Genomic DNA, 16801 nt, shown 5'->3' with positions numbered 1-16801 from the left:
ATAATGGAAAGACTTTGGGCATCCGGTGAATTTAAAGAAATTTATACCTGTCAATCAACCCTACCAGTTACTTTCAGGCCTTGCACATTAGATTAGCGGTCCGACGGAACAACGTTCGAAGTACCGAGTTTGCACGTGTCCTGGCAGAAGCTCCAACATCATGTGGTTTAAGCCATTGCTTTGTTGCCTGGAGAGCAAAAAGGTCCAGAAACGCTCTCAAGTCTCGAGGAAGACAAGTGAGGTGGTAATCGAAGAGTATGTAGCGCTGGCTTTGAACAACCACTACCGCCAGGTAAAAGCATATCGCCATCAGACGCACGAACTCGTACAGCTGGGCAAGGACCCAGCCGTGCAGCTCAAGTAATCGCTATGATATGGTACTCCAATATAGTACGTAAATGAGACTACCGGACAGCCGTGTGCTTGTCCGTACTCTCTCTGATCGGAAAACAAAGATAAATACACCACATTTCAAGCAAAAGCATACAGTGAGTAATACATCAGAATTAGTATCACACAAAGTTACCAATCACTAGTAGCAATGAGATTAAACATTATTACAATTTTATTGACGTTCCATGACTCATGCACGCGTAAAGACGTTTGTTCAAAATTTTGATCGTCCTTCTGTAACCACGATTTCCGTGGTCTTGACGACACCATGCGGTGGCAGGATGCCGTCTTCGCTGCTGTCGTCCTCTCCGTGGCTAACATTTGTGCCGTTAGTGGTCATGATCCGGGCCTTGTACGTGCCCTCTTCGAGCCGGTTATTCCTCTGCAGACTCTCGAGTCCAACTCCCTCGTCATCCTGCCGTTGGTAGCCGCTCCGGGGATTGGTCTTGGAACCATACTTGTTGCCGTATCGGGACGAACCATACATGTACCCTGTGGCGCGGAGACGTCGGCTTGTGTTCTCGAGAATCGATGAGAATAATGGTCGGAGTGCGGGCAGGCAGGCTGCGATGATACCGGTGTGGAGTTCGGCGCTGCAAAGTGTCGTGTCAGGATGATTATTCTATCAAGGACGGTATTTATTTGTGCAATGGCCGAGGCCACTTACTAATTCCAAATGAAAAAGGCATATGCCCAGGTATAATCCATGTCCTCGAATACATGAGAACCGACGTAGACTCGCACAATAGATGCTACGCACGCGCTGGTGATTCGTTAGTATTTGGTCATGTAAGAAACGGATATTTGCGGCCCATACAAAAGTCCAAGACTGAGGATAAAGATGAGTGTTGCCTTGACCCGTTTATTTACCTGTAGCCCAACGATTACAGGCACCGGCAAGAGTACGAAGACGGCGTCAGTCAAGATATTCATGACGCCGTTAAAGGTTGATAGTTTCAGGAATGTATCTGTCGAAAAGCACTTGGCATCCGGAGGTCGTGGAAACATATACGATGCGTAAGGCGGAATGCATTGCAGCGCCAACGTCAGGTCGCACGACAATGTGAACAGTAGTATAAATACTTCAGAACAGATCAGTATAAAAGTCTGTGGCAGTGCTCATGGGCAGAACGACATACCGATCATGAAGATGATGAACCTTTTGTACCATTTTCCTTGCACAAATCGCAAGAGAAAGAGACCAAGTGAAACCTTGACGAGACTGATGCCGCTGACGAGTAGAGGGCCATGGATATACTGCCAATATGATAATTTCCCCCACTCTTCTAATTGGATATCGAAGGAATGGCGACCAGCGCCATGATGTGTTTCGCCAACTAGGCAGACCATTGCACCAACGGCAGCGAGCTGAACATGTCAGTTAACCTCTTTCAATTGTATTAAATATAACCAACACCGGCTCACCCATGCAAATACCATCACCACGTCATCTAGCCCAAAGTGCTTGATCATGAAACCTCGAACGTACACGCGGAGCAGTGTGCACAAGGTCGACAAGCCCATCATCGTCCCGACGACTGCAAGTATTGTTGGCGCATTAGACGGCTTGTCGACTGCTGCGACGGTTTCTTGCCTTGACCATATCGTCTGCATCTGTATTACAGCCATGATTTCAAAAATAGCATGAGTGCAATAAGCACTCGTGCTTGTGTTCGGTATTATAAGACGAGACCAACAGGAACGATCAAGTTCCAACTTGCATCCATGTAGGGCCGCCGCTAGGCTATTATACAAGCGGACATCTAGCAACGGACATTTATGCGGCCAAGACCTCGACCTTTTTGCTCAGTGCATTATCCGAAAGTACCACCGCTTTTCAGGAGTATGGGGAACAGCCACCACGGCCGGAGGCTTGGAAGCGAGAAGCGAGAAATCAAACTTGTGAGCTCTGCATGGGGACCTGCATGCATCAACCGCATTGCAGCGGTTGCTAAAAGCGCCACTGCTGTAGCGAACGTTTTGGAGCCCATGGACAGGCTTCTTTTAAGGAGGCCCGGCAGAAGTGGTGACACATTCTGTATATTACTATGCTTTAATGGGGACGTTTTAGGAAAACCGGAATCAGATGAACTGCAGATCAACACACTCTGCGACGATTACGGAACGAGTATACATCCTCTTCCTTGCCGGTCAGAAATTGATCAAGCGGCCTCGTGGTCTGAACAGTCTTTTCAAGGATCGCCTTGGAAATACTGACCAGATCTCAACTTGTTCCACATGCCAAAGGACTTGCCAGATTCGTCTGGAACCAGAACACTGTAATGCCTGTAAGAGTACAAAGAAGGAAAACCTGACAGAGCTTGCATGTGACTTGGTGACTATTGATGTAGCCGACCGAGTACCAAGCGTTGGTCGGACGGATAAAATCGCCTGATGTTATCCAGGTTCAGTCTGAGACCGCAGTCGATACGAACATAAACAAGGATGAAGGGCCATGGTCGGAGATCACGGCGCCCTGAAATACTTCCTTCATCGTCTCCAGCAATCTCGGCCTTGCGACTAAGAAGAACGAGAGCCGGGGTCTATATCTGAAGCAGTCATCAAGAGTGGGGTTGGAGAGAGGAGGCCGACCGCACGAGAAAGTCCAGAAATTTCTCCATGGAGAATTCCTTTCCAGCAAGCCCGCAGCCATGGAAGATGAAACGTCAGTTCCAAGGAAACGGCAGAGTTCAATAACATTCCATTAATCGACGCGACTATGCTACTGGTAGTAATAAAGTAGTTGCCACACATGTTCTTAGGGTAGACCTTGTCACAACACACCAAATATTCAGTTGAACTTGAAGTGGTCAAAGAATATTCCCGACGCATTGACGCCAGGCAAGACCCTGGAATGAAGTAGAACGCCATACATTAGCCTCGAACCACTCATGAGACTAGGAAGCAAGGGAGGAGACGACCATGATTGGGCGCAGAGCACTTGGCTAGTTGTTGAGGTATTTAGCCTGAGCTGCGAATTCATCTAAATATTCATTAAGGGAACTCCATCAAAGCCACCACCAATCCCTCTGAGCGTTACTTGAACAATCTAGAAGGAGTTAACACCTCGGAGCCGACCCCTGTACTGTCGGGCCGAGACGCAAGATAGTCCACAAGAATAAAAACAATCTTCGGGCGGAATGGTTCCTATTGGTCTCTGATGTTCCATCAGGTTGCGCGGTTCTTGATCGCTGCGCTGGGGATGCAAAGGATTAAGAAGATTTCACTACGCCAAGGCCTGGGCCATCAGGAGGGGGCTGTAGAAGGTAAGAAGTCCGAGCATTGAGAAGGCCAAGACCCCAAGTAATGCCTCACCATCGACCCAGTATGTCCTTCCAGGTGACCGCTGCAGGGTTTGCTGATGCGAATGCTGTGCCGCGCTCGGTTACAAAGCCCAATATCGTCCGGACGTCTCATTGGATTAGCCTGAAGTTCACATTGCATGCAACAGGGTATATAATCTCAGCTTTCCATACAAGTGGATGACAGGGGACCCGATTATGTAGCAGTGAAGCTTAAATCTTAGTAACGTGTGTCCACCAGACCAGATTCAAAATGCAACTCTTCAGTAGCGTCGAAAGGGCTCCCGCTGCTCTCCCGTGCACACCATCGTTCGCGTCTAACCCCACTTCCCCAGATCGTCCACATATTGGCTGACTCCCAGGCTATACTATTAAAGGATATTGTACAAAAGTGAGCAGCAGGCTGAGACGCAAACGGCATGATCCGAGATAAATCACTGCAGAAGAACGGCTATAAAGAACTCATTTACGTGCTCGGGCTTCTGAGGCATATTCCGACCGGGCATCGGGTGGCAGCTGTAGCCGAGTTCTCGGTTAAGCTGCTAGCAAGGCCTTCAAGTATTAGGGTAGTATTCCTACTGGGGACTGAGCCCAGTCCGGAATGGATATGTACTTTGAGCTTCCCGGATGTCGTTTGCGATGAGCCGTTAGACCAAAGAAGCCTTGTTGACCCGGATCCAAAAAACTTTTTTTGAGAAGTTGAGAAATCTGCCAAGTGCATCTATCAGATCATATTTATCATCGCAATCGCGCGCCATACTTCTTAGAGCCGCTTCATTTCCCAGAACTCTGGTTCGACCGCTGACGCTACAACTCTCACTTCGTCGTATACAAGGGTCCCCCTTTGCGTATCCGGCGTGGGAATATGCTCCGAGATTCGCCTCATGGCCAGGGCATCGTGGCCTGCCACACTCGAGTTCCAACCAATAAGACGCGTTTCCCCGAGCCACCTTTCTGCTTTCCCCCCCCCCAAGTAAGATCGTCTCATATCAAGCAATTGTTCGTTCGGAAAAGGTCTTGGCCATCGGTCAAGTGGCAAGGGATCGTTTGCTCTATTTGCTTTTTAGAAACTTCTGATTAGTTGAAGGCCTTGATGTACACTTGACGTTCCAAAATCCGTGAAAAGATAAAGGGCTCGCCCAACGTACACGGTTGACTATATTTTGTGGCTGTACTTATTGACCTTCCATTGAATGTGGCTCTTCTTGCCAGCTCTAATTGTGAGTATTAGGACCACTATTATAATCTCTCCTCCAATGACCCTTGAGTAAGGACCCGCTTCTGGAGTATTTCCTGCTTTCAGATAGTCCAGCCAATGCATGGTCGGAGACCCTGCAGGTCAATAGTAACAGTTGCAAGGCCCAGGCAGTCCAATAGTTCGATACTGGGTTTACGAATTTGATAAATGCGTGGCTCACTGGGGTCCCTATCGGCATGTCTAGGCCGTGCCCACGGCTTTATTCATATATCTGAGCCAGACACCGTGGTTGGATGTCTGTTCTCCAATGCACCGCACTTGACTTCGCTGTCAAGACGTTCCTCTCTCGCATTCCTTCTAGTCCCTTTCTGAGCTCTCTTGGCGTGCGCCACCTTCCGTCAAAATGCAGCTCTCTTTGTGGTCGCCTCTTCTAGCCTTGACATCAGTGGCTTCTGCATATAACCCTGAGTCAACGTTGAGGACGGACTTCCTTGCAATTGCCAGTCTTGCCAAACTTACTGGTTCCATCGTCGACGGCAGCTTGAAGTCGCATCTCGCGGAACAAGGCGTATCGCAATCATGTAACATCCTCAATGTTGGCATTAGAAGGGAATAGTACGTATTATCCCACCCAGACTCAACTGTTTCCTGTGCTGATTGTCTACAGCTCCACCTTATCCCGCAAGGAGAAGCTTGCCTACACGAGCGCTGTGAAGTGTCTCATGGCCAAGCCCGCGCAGACTCCGTCTGACCAAATTCCTGGAGCGAAGTCCCGATACGATGACTTCGTCGGCACACATATCAACCAGACTCTGTCCATACACGCCACGGGCAATTTTTTGCATTGGCACAGATACTTCACATGGGGCTTCGAGCAAGCTCTTCGCAACGAATGTGGCTACGAAGGCTACGTACCTTACTGGAACTGGGGAAAGTCGGCCAAGGACCCCATCAACTCCCCCTATTTTGATGGGTCTCAGTACTCGCAGGGAGGTAACGGCGTTTACGCAGAGCACAACTGCACCGATGCTCTTGCCAACGGCATCAACTGCATCCCTCCGGGCCAAGGAGGTGGCTGTGTCACAACTGGCCCCTACGTAGATAATTTGGCGAACATTTCTGCTTCCTTCCCGTCACTGCGTGCAGCCGGTGTTACTGCCGGTCCATTCTTGGGATATCAGCCGCGCTGCATTCGCCGCGATGTCTCCCCGTGGGTTTCCAGCCGGTGGTCCACTGACAATGAGTCTTACGACTTGTTGACAAACGCCACATACCAGACTGGTATCGGCGCCTTCCAGAACCGCATGCAGGGTGACTTCGCTAACGGGTACTTCGGTGTGCACTCTGCTGGCCACTACACCATCGGCGGCGACCCTGGTGGTGATTTCTTCAACTCACCCAACGACCCCATGTTTTGGCTCCATCACTCGCAGATTGACCGCACATGGTGGGTCTGGCAGAACCAGAAGCCCGTGGACCGCGCCTTTGATATCTCTGGCACGAACACGGTCTTCAACACCCCGCCAAGCCCAAACACGACGATCGAGGACACTATCAACTTGGGTATAATTCAACCAGATATGGCTATCAAGAACGGAGTGAGCACGGTCGCCGGCCCATACTGCTACATCTATGTATAGAGTAATGATGTGTCAATGTTGGGCACTCTGACACGCTGCCTTGCAACAGGACAGTAAAAAACAAATTAGAGTAATAGATTAGCACATGCTAAGTTTTCAAAAAATGATAATATTCAATAATTCAACCTGGGGCGAAAGCTTGAGAACTCAAGAAGTGCGTAAGCGGTTATCCCAAAGTGTGACCCTACTCATCGATTTCCACTCGAGATTGACATGTGGTTCCTCACAATCTTTTCTCAGTCGAAATTGAGGTACCGCAAGAGTGTACCTCAGGCTGCAGAGGTGCTGTGAGGCTCTTACGGGCGTAGTCCGCTCATCATTTAAACATAACAAACCAACTCAAGTGCCAAGAGGCAAAACGGGCCTATGGGATCACAACCACATCTTGAGAAACACGAAACGCATCAAGGTAACTCCGTGGTTAGACTTGATTTAGATGGGCTTGATCGAGCATAGGCAGATATTGAGCTTGGCAGTCAGTGCGTTGCCTACAATTCGGAAAAGCGATACGACGCAGCAGCCAATAGCATATGGCAGCAGATTGACCTTGTCCTCATATTGATACGGGGCCCTTCCACAACAGGCGAGGATGTCATTTCTGAATCGAATTCCGGTCTAAGCATCACTCTTAGATCTGCCCTGCTTAGTAAGAAGCCTTTGTCGTATTGCGAAGCCGCGGATGACATTGAAGTGCACGAGGTGTCGTGATGACCTACAACTGTGTAGTATAAGCAAAGCAGAAAAGGTTAATCCAGCTAGTAGTGGCCGTAGAATGCGAATGCGAACCCTGATGACGATGATGCTAAACAAACTGGGCCGAACCGGATGGAATATGGGCCGCAAGAGAGTAGATGGGGGGCTTCGTAATGACGAATGCGAGCTGCGCCTTCAGAAGCGCTAAACCAAAAGAGGCGGAACTTCAAGTTCATCCGGAGCTAGGTCTAGCATAGGGCTATACTACACGCCAGGACGGACCCAATGTGTATCCCCCTTTGTTTAAGGCCGTGACCTGGTGATATTCAATCGCACTCGCAAGATTAAGCCTTGGCTTTGTAGAGTTTCGGTTTTTCTTGGTGGGCTGAGCCTCATTGATGATGGGATTATTGTTACTGTGTAAAATAAATATGTACAGGTTATGTATATATATTTACATATATATACAGCAACTCAAACAGCAGTCAAAAAGTTCAGCTTCTCAAAGCACATCAATACATACAAACGCAGGTCGCAGACAAGTACAACAAGTATTGCTCTATCATATTAAGCAGTCTCTCTTTGATCACAATGGTTCAGTCCTCGAAGCCTCCAGCCAACGCTTTTGTAGCACGAGCTCGAAAGATCTACAACCCCATCGGTTTCTCGAAAGGCTATAATTTTGTTCTCTGGTTTATCTTTCTGGGGGCTTTTTTCGGCTTTACACTTGCTCGCTTGCAATATCTGAATATTTGGGGCGTTTTCTGCGGGAGTAATGGATCTGATGGTGCTCTTCCCGGAGAGTGCTACTACTACACCAACTTTGACGCGGCGAAAATCGGCATCGTTCTTCATCTGGGCTGCATTCTGCCAGCGGCTCTTCTAGCTTGTCTTCAGTTCATTCCTGTTGTGCGATACAAGGCCATGATTGTTCACCGCGTCAATGGCTGGATCGTCCTCTTACTCAGCCTACTCGGGACGATTGGTGCTCTTATGATTGCCCGACACGCTTTCGGTGGCGGTGTCGATATTCAGACTGCCATGGGATTACTGGGTATGCCACTCTCGAAATCCCCCGTACCCTTTCCAGCTATTTCTCCGTTGTCTTTCGAAGCGGCACAAAAACACTTTCTGTCGCTGTTCCACACAACAATACTGACTCTGATTGTCTCATATAGGCATAATGTTCGTGGGATCTTTGGTTCTAGCTGTCATAAACATCAAGCGTTTGCAAATCGAACAGCATCGAGCCTGGATGCTGAGGGCATGGTTTTATGTAAGTAGTCATGCATTAATGAGTACTTCACATCGGGGTTAGCGAAACATGTTGGCTGACAACTATGGTATCGCAAAGGCTGGAGCGATTATAACCATGCGCATCATCATGATTATCGCCGTTATTATTCTCTCCAAGATTGGCGGCTATTATGTAAGTGATTGAAATGTGTTGTGCATTCATACTTTCCTAATATCCGAAGAAATCTCCATGCTACCCATCCCTGCCCATTCTCTCCTCCTTCCATTTATGATGGGAATGTTCTAATCCCCAACAAGCGGAAAGAAAAGCTGATGTCCCCCATGAACAGACTGCCCAACCTTGCGAAAAAATCGAGTACATTTTCAGAAGTGCGAATACAACTATGGCTCTATTCCCACAATGTGCCGAATTCTTCTCTGGCGCGAACCCCAGTCAAAATGTCCTTGTCAACGCCGATTACAATGGAAATGTAGTCGAGATCGCGTCTGCATTCAACCTGACTTTTGGCCCTGCTGGGTGGTTGGCAGTCGCTCTCCATGCTGTCGGCATTGAAATCTATGTGGGTCTTGTCCAAACATTGTCGATCTGATATCTTGCTAAACACCAATAGCTACACCTAACTCCCGCAGAGGCTGAGCGTCTGAGAAAGGTTTCTTACCAAAGACAGGCCGAAGCTGGCATGCGGCATCCTGGTCGGGGAGGTCTTACGGCTGATCGTTTGGGTGATGCTGACACCTGGCAGCCTCAGGAGACGAAGGGAAAGGAGGCCCCTGCCGCTGAATCTGACTCACAGCTTCGTACAGCTTCTCTTTGAGTCTGAGAAAATCTGACTTGGCTTGTTTGGGGGCACACTTGGATGAGCTTCTTTTCAGAGAAAACATAGAGGATCGAAATCTGGTTTAGGCAGCGAAGCGTTTAGAACTCATTTACCTTAGGGAAATCATTGCCGTCGGAATTTTTAATAGATCATACAGCTGGAGTTTTGGGTTTTTTATTCTGGGATAGAAACAGTCTTAACCAGCAGAACGCAGCGATCTCAGCTGACCGAAAACCGAGCCAATGAAAACTTCTCGTGGACGTGAGTTTGCACGCGTCTGAGTGACTGACCCGTTCCCATTTGATTTCAACAATTGATCATTTGACACAACATGGATGCCGATGATATCTTCTAACGGTACAAGGGAGTGGTAATCTCTTCGATTCTGCATGGCCGACCACATGCTGTACAGGTTTGATACATGGATTTTTACATTAGTGAGACACTTACATAACAAGCCAACAAGGGTGAATTTAGGCAAAGATCATTGCTCCAAAACTTCCTTCACGATCTTCGAGAGCTGTGCCTTCTCCACATCTTTGCCGTCTAGCGGTCCGCCAGGGCCGAGTAGTTGCTTCATGACATCTCCCATCTTGGCCTTGCCTTGTACTGAGCCTTCGCTGGTCAACGCTGTCACGACCCCAGAGACAATCGTTCTCAGCTCGTCCTCCCCAACGACTTGCACACCACTGCCTGATACGTATTCGTTCAAGATGTTGATCTGTGCCTGCTCCTTCTCTACCAGATCGTCGCGATTCGCAGCCTTGAACTCGGCCGAAGCGTCCTCAGAAGCCTTGGCAGTCTTGCGAAGAAGTGCCACTAGCTGGGCGTCGGTATTGATGGGACTCGCAGTCTTCGAAGCATTAAGAGTTTGCGCCAGGATTGAGCGCAGAACCGTCAGTCGCGCAGCGTCCTTAGCACGCATAGCTATTTTGAGATCGGTCCTGAGCTTTTGTAGCAGCGGTGGCGGCGCAGGGTCTGAGGAGTAGAATCGGACCATTCCACGAGGGGCAGTGGGCGCCAGACGAGCCCGCATGAAGCTCGATGGCAGCCGCTTAGGAATGAAAGAAGCCATTGTGATATTTGCTTGTGAAGAGCTTAGCTACCTGGCCGTCGCGCTTCGTTGGTTTGGCGTGGATGCAATTGAGCTCGCAGTTCGAGTTGTACTAAGTTAGCCGCTATATGCTAGGCGGGCATGCGGGACAAGGGCGTTTCCGAAAGTTTAACAGATGATACGTAAGTAAGCTGCAGGTTGTGAAAGTGCTGTGCTGAAATAAAATCTTTCAACACGCGAATTGGGCCTTCATCGAGCTCGAAATGGGAAATTTTGGGTGAGCTCTCAATTGACCAATGACGTCTCACTAGCGCAGGTACGTACCTACAACTATATGTGGCTTGCATGACTGTGCATTTTGCCAGATCAACAGAGAACATCTACCTATCATATCAACTTCAAGCTTTTACGTTGCCAATTTGATCTCGGTGATAATAAAGGGTCACTCCTGAAACCGCGAGGTTCATGAAAAGAAGAGAATTGACGATATTCCGCCAGGGGGCTCGTTGCATATATATGACCTGCCAGGGGCGCTCGTTGTATTGCAATTGATTCGTAGGCATGTGTTCAGCACTATACGGATGGCAAATTGTCCCCAAAACCCAATTCAAGACATAGCAATCCAACCGCCCCGAGTGATCTCACTGCTGTCAACTGCATCGAGGTCCTCATTGCACTGTATTGGAGGGGGGGAGGTGGGTTCGTTGATTATCCCTGGTCTTCAGCTTAAGACTGCAATATCCCCATGATCCAAAGACACATGTTCAAGTAGAGCGGCTTACTTGCCGTGTATGAGTACGCGTGGAAAGGGTTTGTACTTGCCGAGGTGATCTAAATCGTGATGGGTGGATAGAGTTATCAAACCCCAGAGGGGCGTTGCTGCTGCACCAAAGTCGAGCTTTCATAGAGAATGTGAGCACCTGGCGCCTTGCAACGATACTACATTACGCCATTAGAATCGTTTCTCCCATATCCAATTTCAACGTTTCGCAGCTAATTGCTACTCCGGGGGTGCTCTGTCATCAAGTACTCTATTTCCTGTGTTTGCCTACTCATGCAGCTTGCCTCACGCTGTGTTATGTTACTAAGCTCCGCCGAGAAAGAGCGTTCTGACCCAACAGACTGGTAGCGAGACAAGGGCCGCTCCTACTCCTTCTAGGTTCACACCGATTACTGCGTGAAACCTTAATTGAGCTTCATCGCATGGTCGACTTCTCCCCCTGGTTCTTGTTCTTTTTCTGGATTGTCTGCTGCTGTAGCCGGCTGCAACGCATCATTTCCTAATATGTCCAACCCTGACGTACTTAATGACAGTTCAGCACCCGTTCTACCATCTCAAGCGTTCTCTTCATCGACCACCAGACGCCCTAACCATTCCGCAGTAGATGTCTAGCCATGAACAGATCCATGCGTTCAATCACCTGTTATCGTTTTCGGCCAACAGCAATGTATCTGGATCACCGTAATTAGCACCTTAGACCACAACGAAAACCGTGTATGTCTTACACAGAGAAATAAGGCTGTTCGCGTTACACGATTTGGTCAACACTTTCCATTCAAGAGGGTTCTGGAAGTCTTACCTTGTAATCTGGATTCCGGGCATCAGCTCTGGCATTTTCCACCAGCTCGTTGAATTCTTCAATCGGCAATCTGGAGTTTTGGTCAGTCATTCATGCCCGTTCGGGAACTTGCGATTGAGAATGATACCTCAACCCACGTCGCGACGTTAGTGGCCACAGAGCAAGTGAATATAGCAGCTCGGTAATGTTGGGTAGATTCCAGGCACCTAACTGCCTCTCTTGTGGGTCTTCGACGTGTTAGTTTGTATTTTATTTTATTTTCTTATGAAAAGTAGCGTGGAAGTATTTGAAACTGCTTACCGGTTGACCAGTTGCACATGGGCAGTTCCACGCAAGTTTCCTCGACGTCAACAAAACCAGCAGATCTTAACATGGCTCCGAGGCGCATGCCTACACGCGGGTCCTTCTCTAGCTGCTCCATTGCTTCCATATATTTGCTGCTCCATTGACGAAGAGCACCATCTATTCGTGGTCAATACTCAAAACATACACCAGTTATTTGAGCATTTACGCACTGCTGGGATAGTCGCCTCCCGGGCATTGAGCGTTGAAGTAGACTTCAATCAACTGGACCCATCCTTGCCGGACGAGAACACGCTTGATCTCGCGAACATATTGGCTCCACCGATTTGTATTGATACCCCCATTCACCATCCTGCTATGGACGAAATCGAAATAGCCGTTGTCATAAGGAATGCTACCAGTGGAAACTTCAGCAAGTCGTACATTTACCGCAAACAATAAAGACTCACGCTTCGTTGAGATCGCACTGGTACTGATAAAGATTTGGTGGTGACCCGAACGGCATCATAAGTGTTGAGACATCAATAGCGTGCACCTAAGTGTGACATGTCAGCCGAATCTGCCTGATTCTCCTGTGTACGCGGTCAACACCCAAGCAACTATCAGCATGGCATGTGAGTATGTTGTATGGAGACTACCAGATCTTCTCGATGGAGGAATGTCAGTGAAGTGAAGGGATCACGTAGACAATGGGGGTATCAGCAAAAGACATTACTGCCTTCAATCAAGCCACGCATTTTACATGGCCAACCTGAGAATTGCTACTTGACGCACCTCGCAGGTTGGTACATTCTGGGCTACTTCAATGGCCCAGCACCCGTTACCTGTTCCGCAATCAAGGACCCTACGCAGTGCGTTAGGTTGTGGTAGGATTGTTCGTCCAGTCTTCAGGATTATCACTTCGTGCATGGTTGTAAGACGCCGGTTCTCTGCCTTGGCGGCGTTAGTCCTGCCATATTGTGTTGACATAACCTGTTAGAGGGCCCATACCTCATCGATTGGCACAAAGTAGGCCCTACTGTCTCTGGAGAGGCGGTGGAAATATCGTCCATGGTACTCGAATGTTTCCTCATGCTCCTCGGGGAGTTCGTCGGCGCCGTTGCTATGTGTCTTCAGCACTTGAGGGACGTGATTGCGTCGCCACCACCTTACTTACTCAGTCATTTGTCTCTAAGTGATCAAAATCTAGCAGGAACTCGCTGTGATGGCTTCAACACAATGCCCAACATATCTCCTCAGTTTATATAAGAGAGGAATACCCATAAGGCAAGCTTCCGCGATTTCCTGGGTACATTCAACAATATAGACTGGGCGAGGTGTGGATGTAGAAACACCCTTGATGAACACGTTGGCGACGCTAAGCGACCACTCCTCCCATGACCTATCGCCGATCCCGAGTGGTACAGAAGATTGTACGCAAGGTACATACCCGGGAAAAGGTCTCGACCGCTGTGAGTTCGTATTAAATCCCCCACATTCTGAGACTTGGGCCATCTTTCAAAGACTCCTACACAATTTCACAATCTACAATTCGCATCAAGATTAGACAGACGTTTCATTAATTACCAGTTCCCTCCTCAGGATCGAAGTTGTGGGCTCAATGGTTGCAGCTGCCCAGGAGTAACATGTCCATCACAAGAAGGTTATCATGATTCCTGAAAGGAAAGTCCGGCAGTCCCGGTGGCAAGCTGCCACAATGATGACTTTCGCATTCATCTCTGGACTTAACGACTGATCACAACTGGCATGAACACCAGCTAAGGATCGAGAGTGCCGCCGAAGAAGCTACAAAATTCTAAACGATTCGCCCATATCGACAGTCATCGCACTCGCTAGTGGGCAGACAAATAATCAATCACAATACATTGCTGGACGGGCTGAGCTTGGCTCCTACCTACAAGCTGGGAACTAGATGTCAGAAAGACAAACTGACCAGCAATGAGTTCTTGGAATCAATCAATTTCAACCGGGTAAATTCTCATTTCTCACAGCGTAGGGCACAGTTCGTGAATGCCCAAATCTCGTCCTTAATTCTGTGCAGCCAGCATGTATGTTACTCCCCTGACTATGGCAAACTGGTACCATAACTGGCGAAGCGTCATGCAGAGATCGAATTCTGGTATCCCTGTTTTCCCAAGTGATGCATCGCCAATCAAAGATTCAAAGGATTCTCGTGCATAATGGGCACTGACCCTGAGTGATTATTACTTGTAATGGAAGGACGACTGCTGAGCTACTAAGACAGCACCATTGCCCGTTTCGCCCAGGAGCTGCCCAATTACAGGACGATCAGCAAAGCTTGCACGTGAAGAACTAACTATAGACCCCATGCTTCTACCAGGTTCGCGCAAGGATGATACCTGTCGGTGGGATATCCCCTTGTTTCCACTCGTGGCAAACAAGGTTTCCGTGCCTTCGGGATGTTTTCAGAACGTCAGGTTAGACCCGAGAAATCGGATCGATACTTGTGTAACAAATCATCAGCTATTCTTGGGGTATGCTCCTCAAAAACACTGCTGCCGATATCTCCTTACTGAAATATATATCGGACTGTTATGTGCAAAACACGACAGATTTTTATAACGAACGACCGCTCGTTCAAGCTATGCAGAGCTTTTCAGAACTCAATACGCCTTGATATGGGATTTACCACTTGCGCGATCCTGGCGGTCATCACTGCTAACATGTGGATTTCAGTACCTGGAGATGCAGTTTGGTGTCTTTACCAGCACTACTAATTCCATTAGTGGCAGTATCACCCAGTCGATCGCCTCGGCTTGACCGAACGTGGACATTTGTACAATCTGTGCATGATTTGCTTATTACGTTTTGATGCCATAGCCCGCCAGAAACGAAGCGTCATATCAGAGGCGGTGTGTAAGCACCCCGTTGTTTCAAAACATATAGACAAGGGCAACTTGTCCCAAGTGCCCCTCAATGTTGGACCCGGTGATTCAACGCGCATAACCAAGAGCTGACTGGTTTAGTCGGGGGATGGGACCCACCATCATGTGAGCGACCTTCGCTTGGTGTTTTTGGATGATTTCTGGTGGATTATTTTGGGTGCTATTCGATACTATTGAATCATTCAATAAGTTTTCGAGAAGTGTTTAATAAATTAGCTTCGATATGGCGACGAGGGCCAAAAGAAAGCAAAAATGAAAAAGAAAACAGTGGTCGGTCCTTGCTTGGCACTTCCAGAGGACGTCCCAATAGGGAGTGGTTGGAGACGACCATACAGATCCGTAATAGCAATACTGTACCTGGTATTGATCAATTCAATTTCGTTCCTTGCAGGATCCGAAAGTACGGTACGTTAGCGTCAAAACGCCTTCCAGAAGCTTTCGAATCTTCCTTCGGCGTTGGCGCTATTTTTGGTGACATTGCGCTGACGGACAGAAGGACTTCATGGTCCGCAAAAATCCTGAGGAATCCCCCCTCACCCTTGTTGATTTCAAGTTCAAGTATCGACGTTTTCGACATTCTACACTAGGAGGAATGCCCAGCCGCATCCTGTCCGGATATCCCGTCCCTTGTGTCTAGAAATGGGCAGAGGAATTGAGTCCTCGCTTTTTGTTGAACTAATAACTTAGAGGTGGACAAGGCTTCGACCGTCAATTGGCATCCACCCGAACCACCCCATCGGATTTTCATGATCCCTGTCCATTGGTGGTTCGCGCAATGGCCTAAGGTTAGGGTAATTGATATGCATGTGATGGCGATGGCTGTCCGATGGCGTACCGCTCTGCCGGGCCATGCCACCTAGTGGGAATGTAGCAGTACTGATGTTTTGAATCACCCTGACAGGTCAATACGTGAGGCTATTCACGCCCAAAAACTAGGCCAAACGGTATTGATATGCGTGGTCAGCATTGTTGCCTGTGTTGGCAGACTTTTCGTCATGGTCAAATCTACCTCGCTTAACATGATGCATTTTTGTCTTGCTGCCTGCACTTACTGGTCTGTGTGGTAGAAATGCATAACGAGAAGGATTGTTTGCAAGCCACGAGGATTCGAACAGGCTTCCTGCTACAATTCTGCCACAATTGAACTCCATGCAGCGTTGGCCTAGGTAGAAGTCGGACAACACCGAATTGAGCGCTCCGCGGGCAGTTTTCAGGGACCCATGTGCATTATGGATGATTTTCGTGTGCGCATCACCGCGTAGCCACGACCCAAAGAATGACTTGATGCCCTCTAGCCTCGGCGTAGGTCGGCCGCTTCATGCCAGCATTGCCCATACGTAAATAGCCTGTAACCGTCTCGTATGTATGGCGCCGTGCTGTCAGCTAAGTTTTGCTGTTGCTACTATGATATACGAACACCGGCGTCTTGGACGAGTTTCGTGACATGCATTCAGACACAAATATATCATGGGGAAGTGATATGTCACTTTCGCCTTGTCAGGATCTACAAGTCTTAGCCACCACAAGAAGAAGAAGAAGAAGAAGAAGAAGAGGAGGAGGAAGAAGACCTGGGGCGCAACTGACAGAGCTCTTGGATGCTTATCGTAAGTACAAGTCATAGTCTGTCTTGATACTTAATTTCCAACGGGAAGATAAA

General features: G+C 48.4%; 7 protein-coding genes across 7 annotated transcripts; 3 read left to right on the top strand and 4 right to left on the bottom strand.

Annotated features, from left to right (window-relative positions):
- Window positions 1-547: 547 nt before the first annotated feature.
- On the bottom strand, window positions 548-2228 carry BKA67DRAFT_545547 (uncharacterized protein). Its single transcript, XM_046101332.1, has 5 exons — window positions 1819-2228; window positions 1533-1761; window positions 1211-1475; window positions 1061-1156; window positions 548-986 (listed from the first exon to the last, which is right to left on the bottom strand). Exons 1-5 carry the CDS (start codon window positions 2020-2022, stop codon window positions 608-610), a joined length of 1173 nt encoding a protein of 390 aa, XP_045963858.1. The 5' UTR covers window positions 2023-2228; the 3' UTR covers window positions 548-607.
- A 40-nt stretch (window positions 2229-2268) lies between these two features.
- Window positions 2269-2850, top strand: BKA67DRAFT_26163 (uncharacterized protein). Its single transcript, XM_046095822.1, has one exon. The coding sequence runs from the start codon at window positions 2480-2482 to the stop codon at window positions 2786-2788; it is 309 nt and encodes a 102-aa protein (XP_045963857.1). The 5' UTR covers window positions 2269-2479; the 3' UTR covers window positions 2789-2850.
- A 2446-nt stretch (window positions 2851-5296) lies between these two features.
- Window positions 5297-6533, top strand: BKA67DRAFT_589598 (tyrosinase; the record flags this gene model as incomplete). The annotated part of the gene is made up of 2 exons (XM_046104489.1): window positions 5297-5508; window positions 5561-6533. The coding sequence occupies 2 exons, from the start codon at window positions 5297-5299 to the stop codon at window positions 6531-6533; spliced, it is 1185 nt and encodes a 394-aa protein (XP_045963856.1).
- A 1284-nt stretch (window positions 6534-7817) lies between these two features.
- BKA67DRAFT_529865 (uncharacterized protein) lies at window positions 7818-9298 on the top strand (the record flags this gene model as incomplete). The annotated part of the gene is made up of 5 exons (XM_046099145.1): window positions 7818-8280; window positions 8405-8502; window positions 8545-8655; window positions 8813-9043; window positions 9095-9298. The coding sequence occupies 5 exons, from the start codon at window positions 7818-7820 to the stop codon at window positions 9296-9298; spliced, it is 1107 nt and encodes a 368-aa protein (XP_045963855.1).
- Window positions 9299-9432: 134 nt separating this feature from the next.
- BKA67DRAFT_545540 (Yqey-like protein-domain-containing protein) lies at window positions 9433-10581 on the bottom strand. The gene has a single exon (XM_046101331.1). It carries the CDS (start codon window positions 10374-10376, stop codon window positions 9786-9788), a length of 591 nt encoding a protein of 196 aa, XP_045963854.1. The 5' UTR covers window positions 10377-10581; the 3' UTR covers window positions 9433-9785.
- A 1198-nt stretch (window positions 10582-11779) lies between these two features.
- Window positions 11780-13732, bottom strand: BKA67DRAFT_686219 (S-adenosyl-L-methionine-dependent methyltransferase; the record flags this gene model as incomplete). Its single annotated transcript, XM_046109024.1, has 10 exons — window positions 11780-11807; window positions 11862-11875; window positions 11936-12005; window positions 12063-12162; window positions 12236-12397; window positions 12451-12632; window positions 12688-12773; window positions 13013-13171; window positions 13229-13340; window positions 13668-13732. The coding sequence occupies 10 exons, from the start codon at window positions 13730-13732 to the stop codon at window positions 11780-11782; spliced, it is 978 nt and encodes a 325-aa protein (XP_045963853.1).
- Window positions 13733-15738: 2006 nt separating this feature from the next.
- On the bottom strand, window positions 15739-16752 carry BKA67DRAFT_545535 (uncharacterized protein). The gene is made up of 2 exons (XM_046101330.1): window positions 16729-16752; window positions 15739-16648 (listed from the first exon to the last, which is right to left on the bottom strand). Exon 2 carries the CDS (start codon window positions 16293-16295, stop codon window positions 16077-16079), a length of 219 nt encoding a protein of 72 aa, XP_045963852.1. The 5' UTR covers window positions 16296-16648; window positions 16729-16752; the 3' UTR covers window positions 15739-16076.
- Between the last annotated feature and the right edge of the window lie 49 nt (window positions 16753-16801).

The sequence above is a fragment of the Truncatella angustata genome (assembly GCF_020726525.1).
Source record: "Truncatella angustata strain MPI-SDFR-AT-0073 chromosome Unknown BKA67scaffold_1, whole genome shotgun sequence".
Lineage (NCBI taxonomy): Eukaryota > Fungi > Ascomycota > Sordariomycetes > Amphisphaeriales > Sporocadaceae > Truncatella > Truncatella angustata.
Note: the sequence above shows the minus strand (reverse complement) of the source record. Positions and strands in the feature narration are given on the sequence as shown.

Bases quoted from the DNA above. Each gene is read 5' to 3' on its own strand.
- BKA67DRAFT_545547 (XM_046101332.1), bottom strand. From the start codon at position 2,022: ATGGCTGTAATACAGATGCAGACGATATGGTCAAGGCAAGAAACCGTC. The intron at 1,476-1,532 runs GTATGTCGTTCT...TCTGTTCTGAAG, and splicing joins GTTCATCATCTTCATGATCG to TATTTATACTACTGTTCACA. The intron at 987-1,060 runs GTAAGTGGCCTC...GACACTTTGCAG, and splicing joins GCCTTTTTCATTTGGAATTA to CGCCGAACTCCACACCGGTA.
- BKA67DRAFT_26163 (XM_046095822.1), top strand. From the start codon at position 2,480: ATGAACTGCAGATCAACACACTCTGCGACGATTACGGAACGAGTATAC.
- BKA67DRAFT_545540 (XM_046101331.1), bottom strand. From the start codon at position 10,376: ATGGCTTCTTTCATTCCTAAGCGGCTGCCATCGAGCTTCATGCGGGCT.
- BKA67DRAFT_545535 (XM_046101330.1), bottom strand. From the start codon at position 16,295: ATGGAGTTCAATTGTGGCAGAATTGTAGCAGGAAGCCTGTTCGAATCC.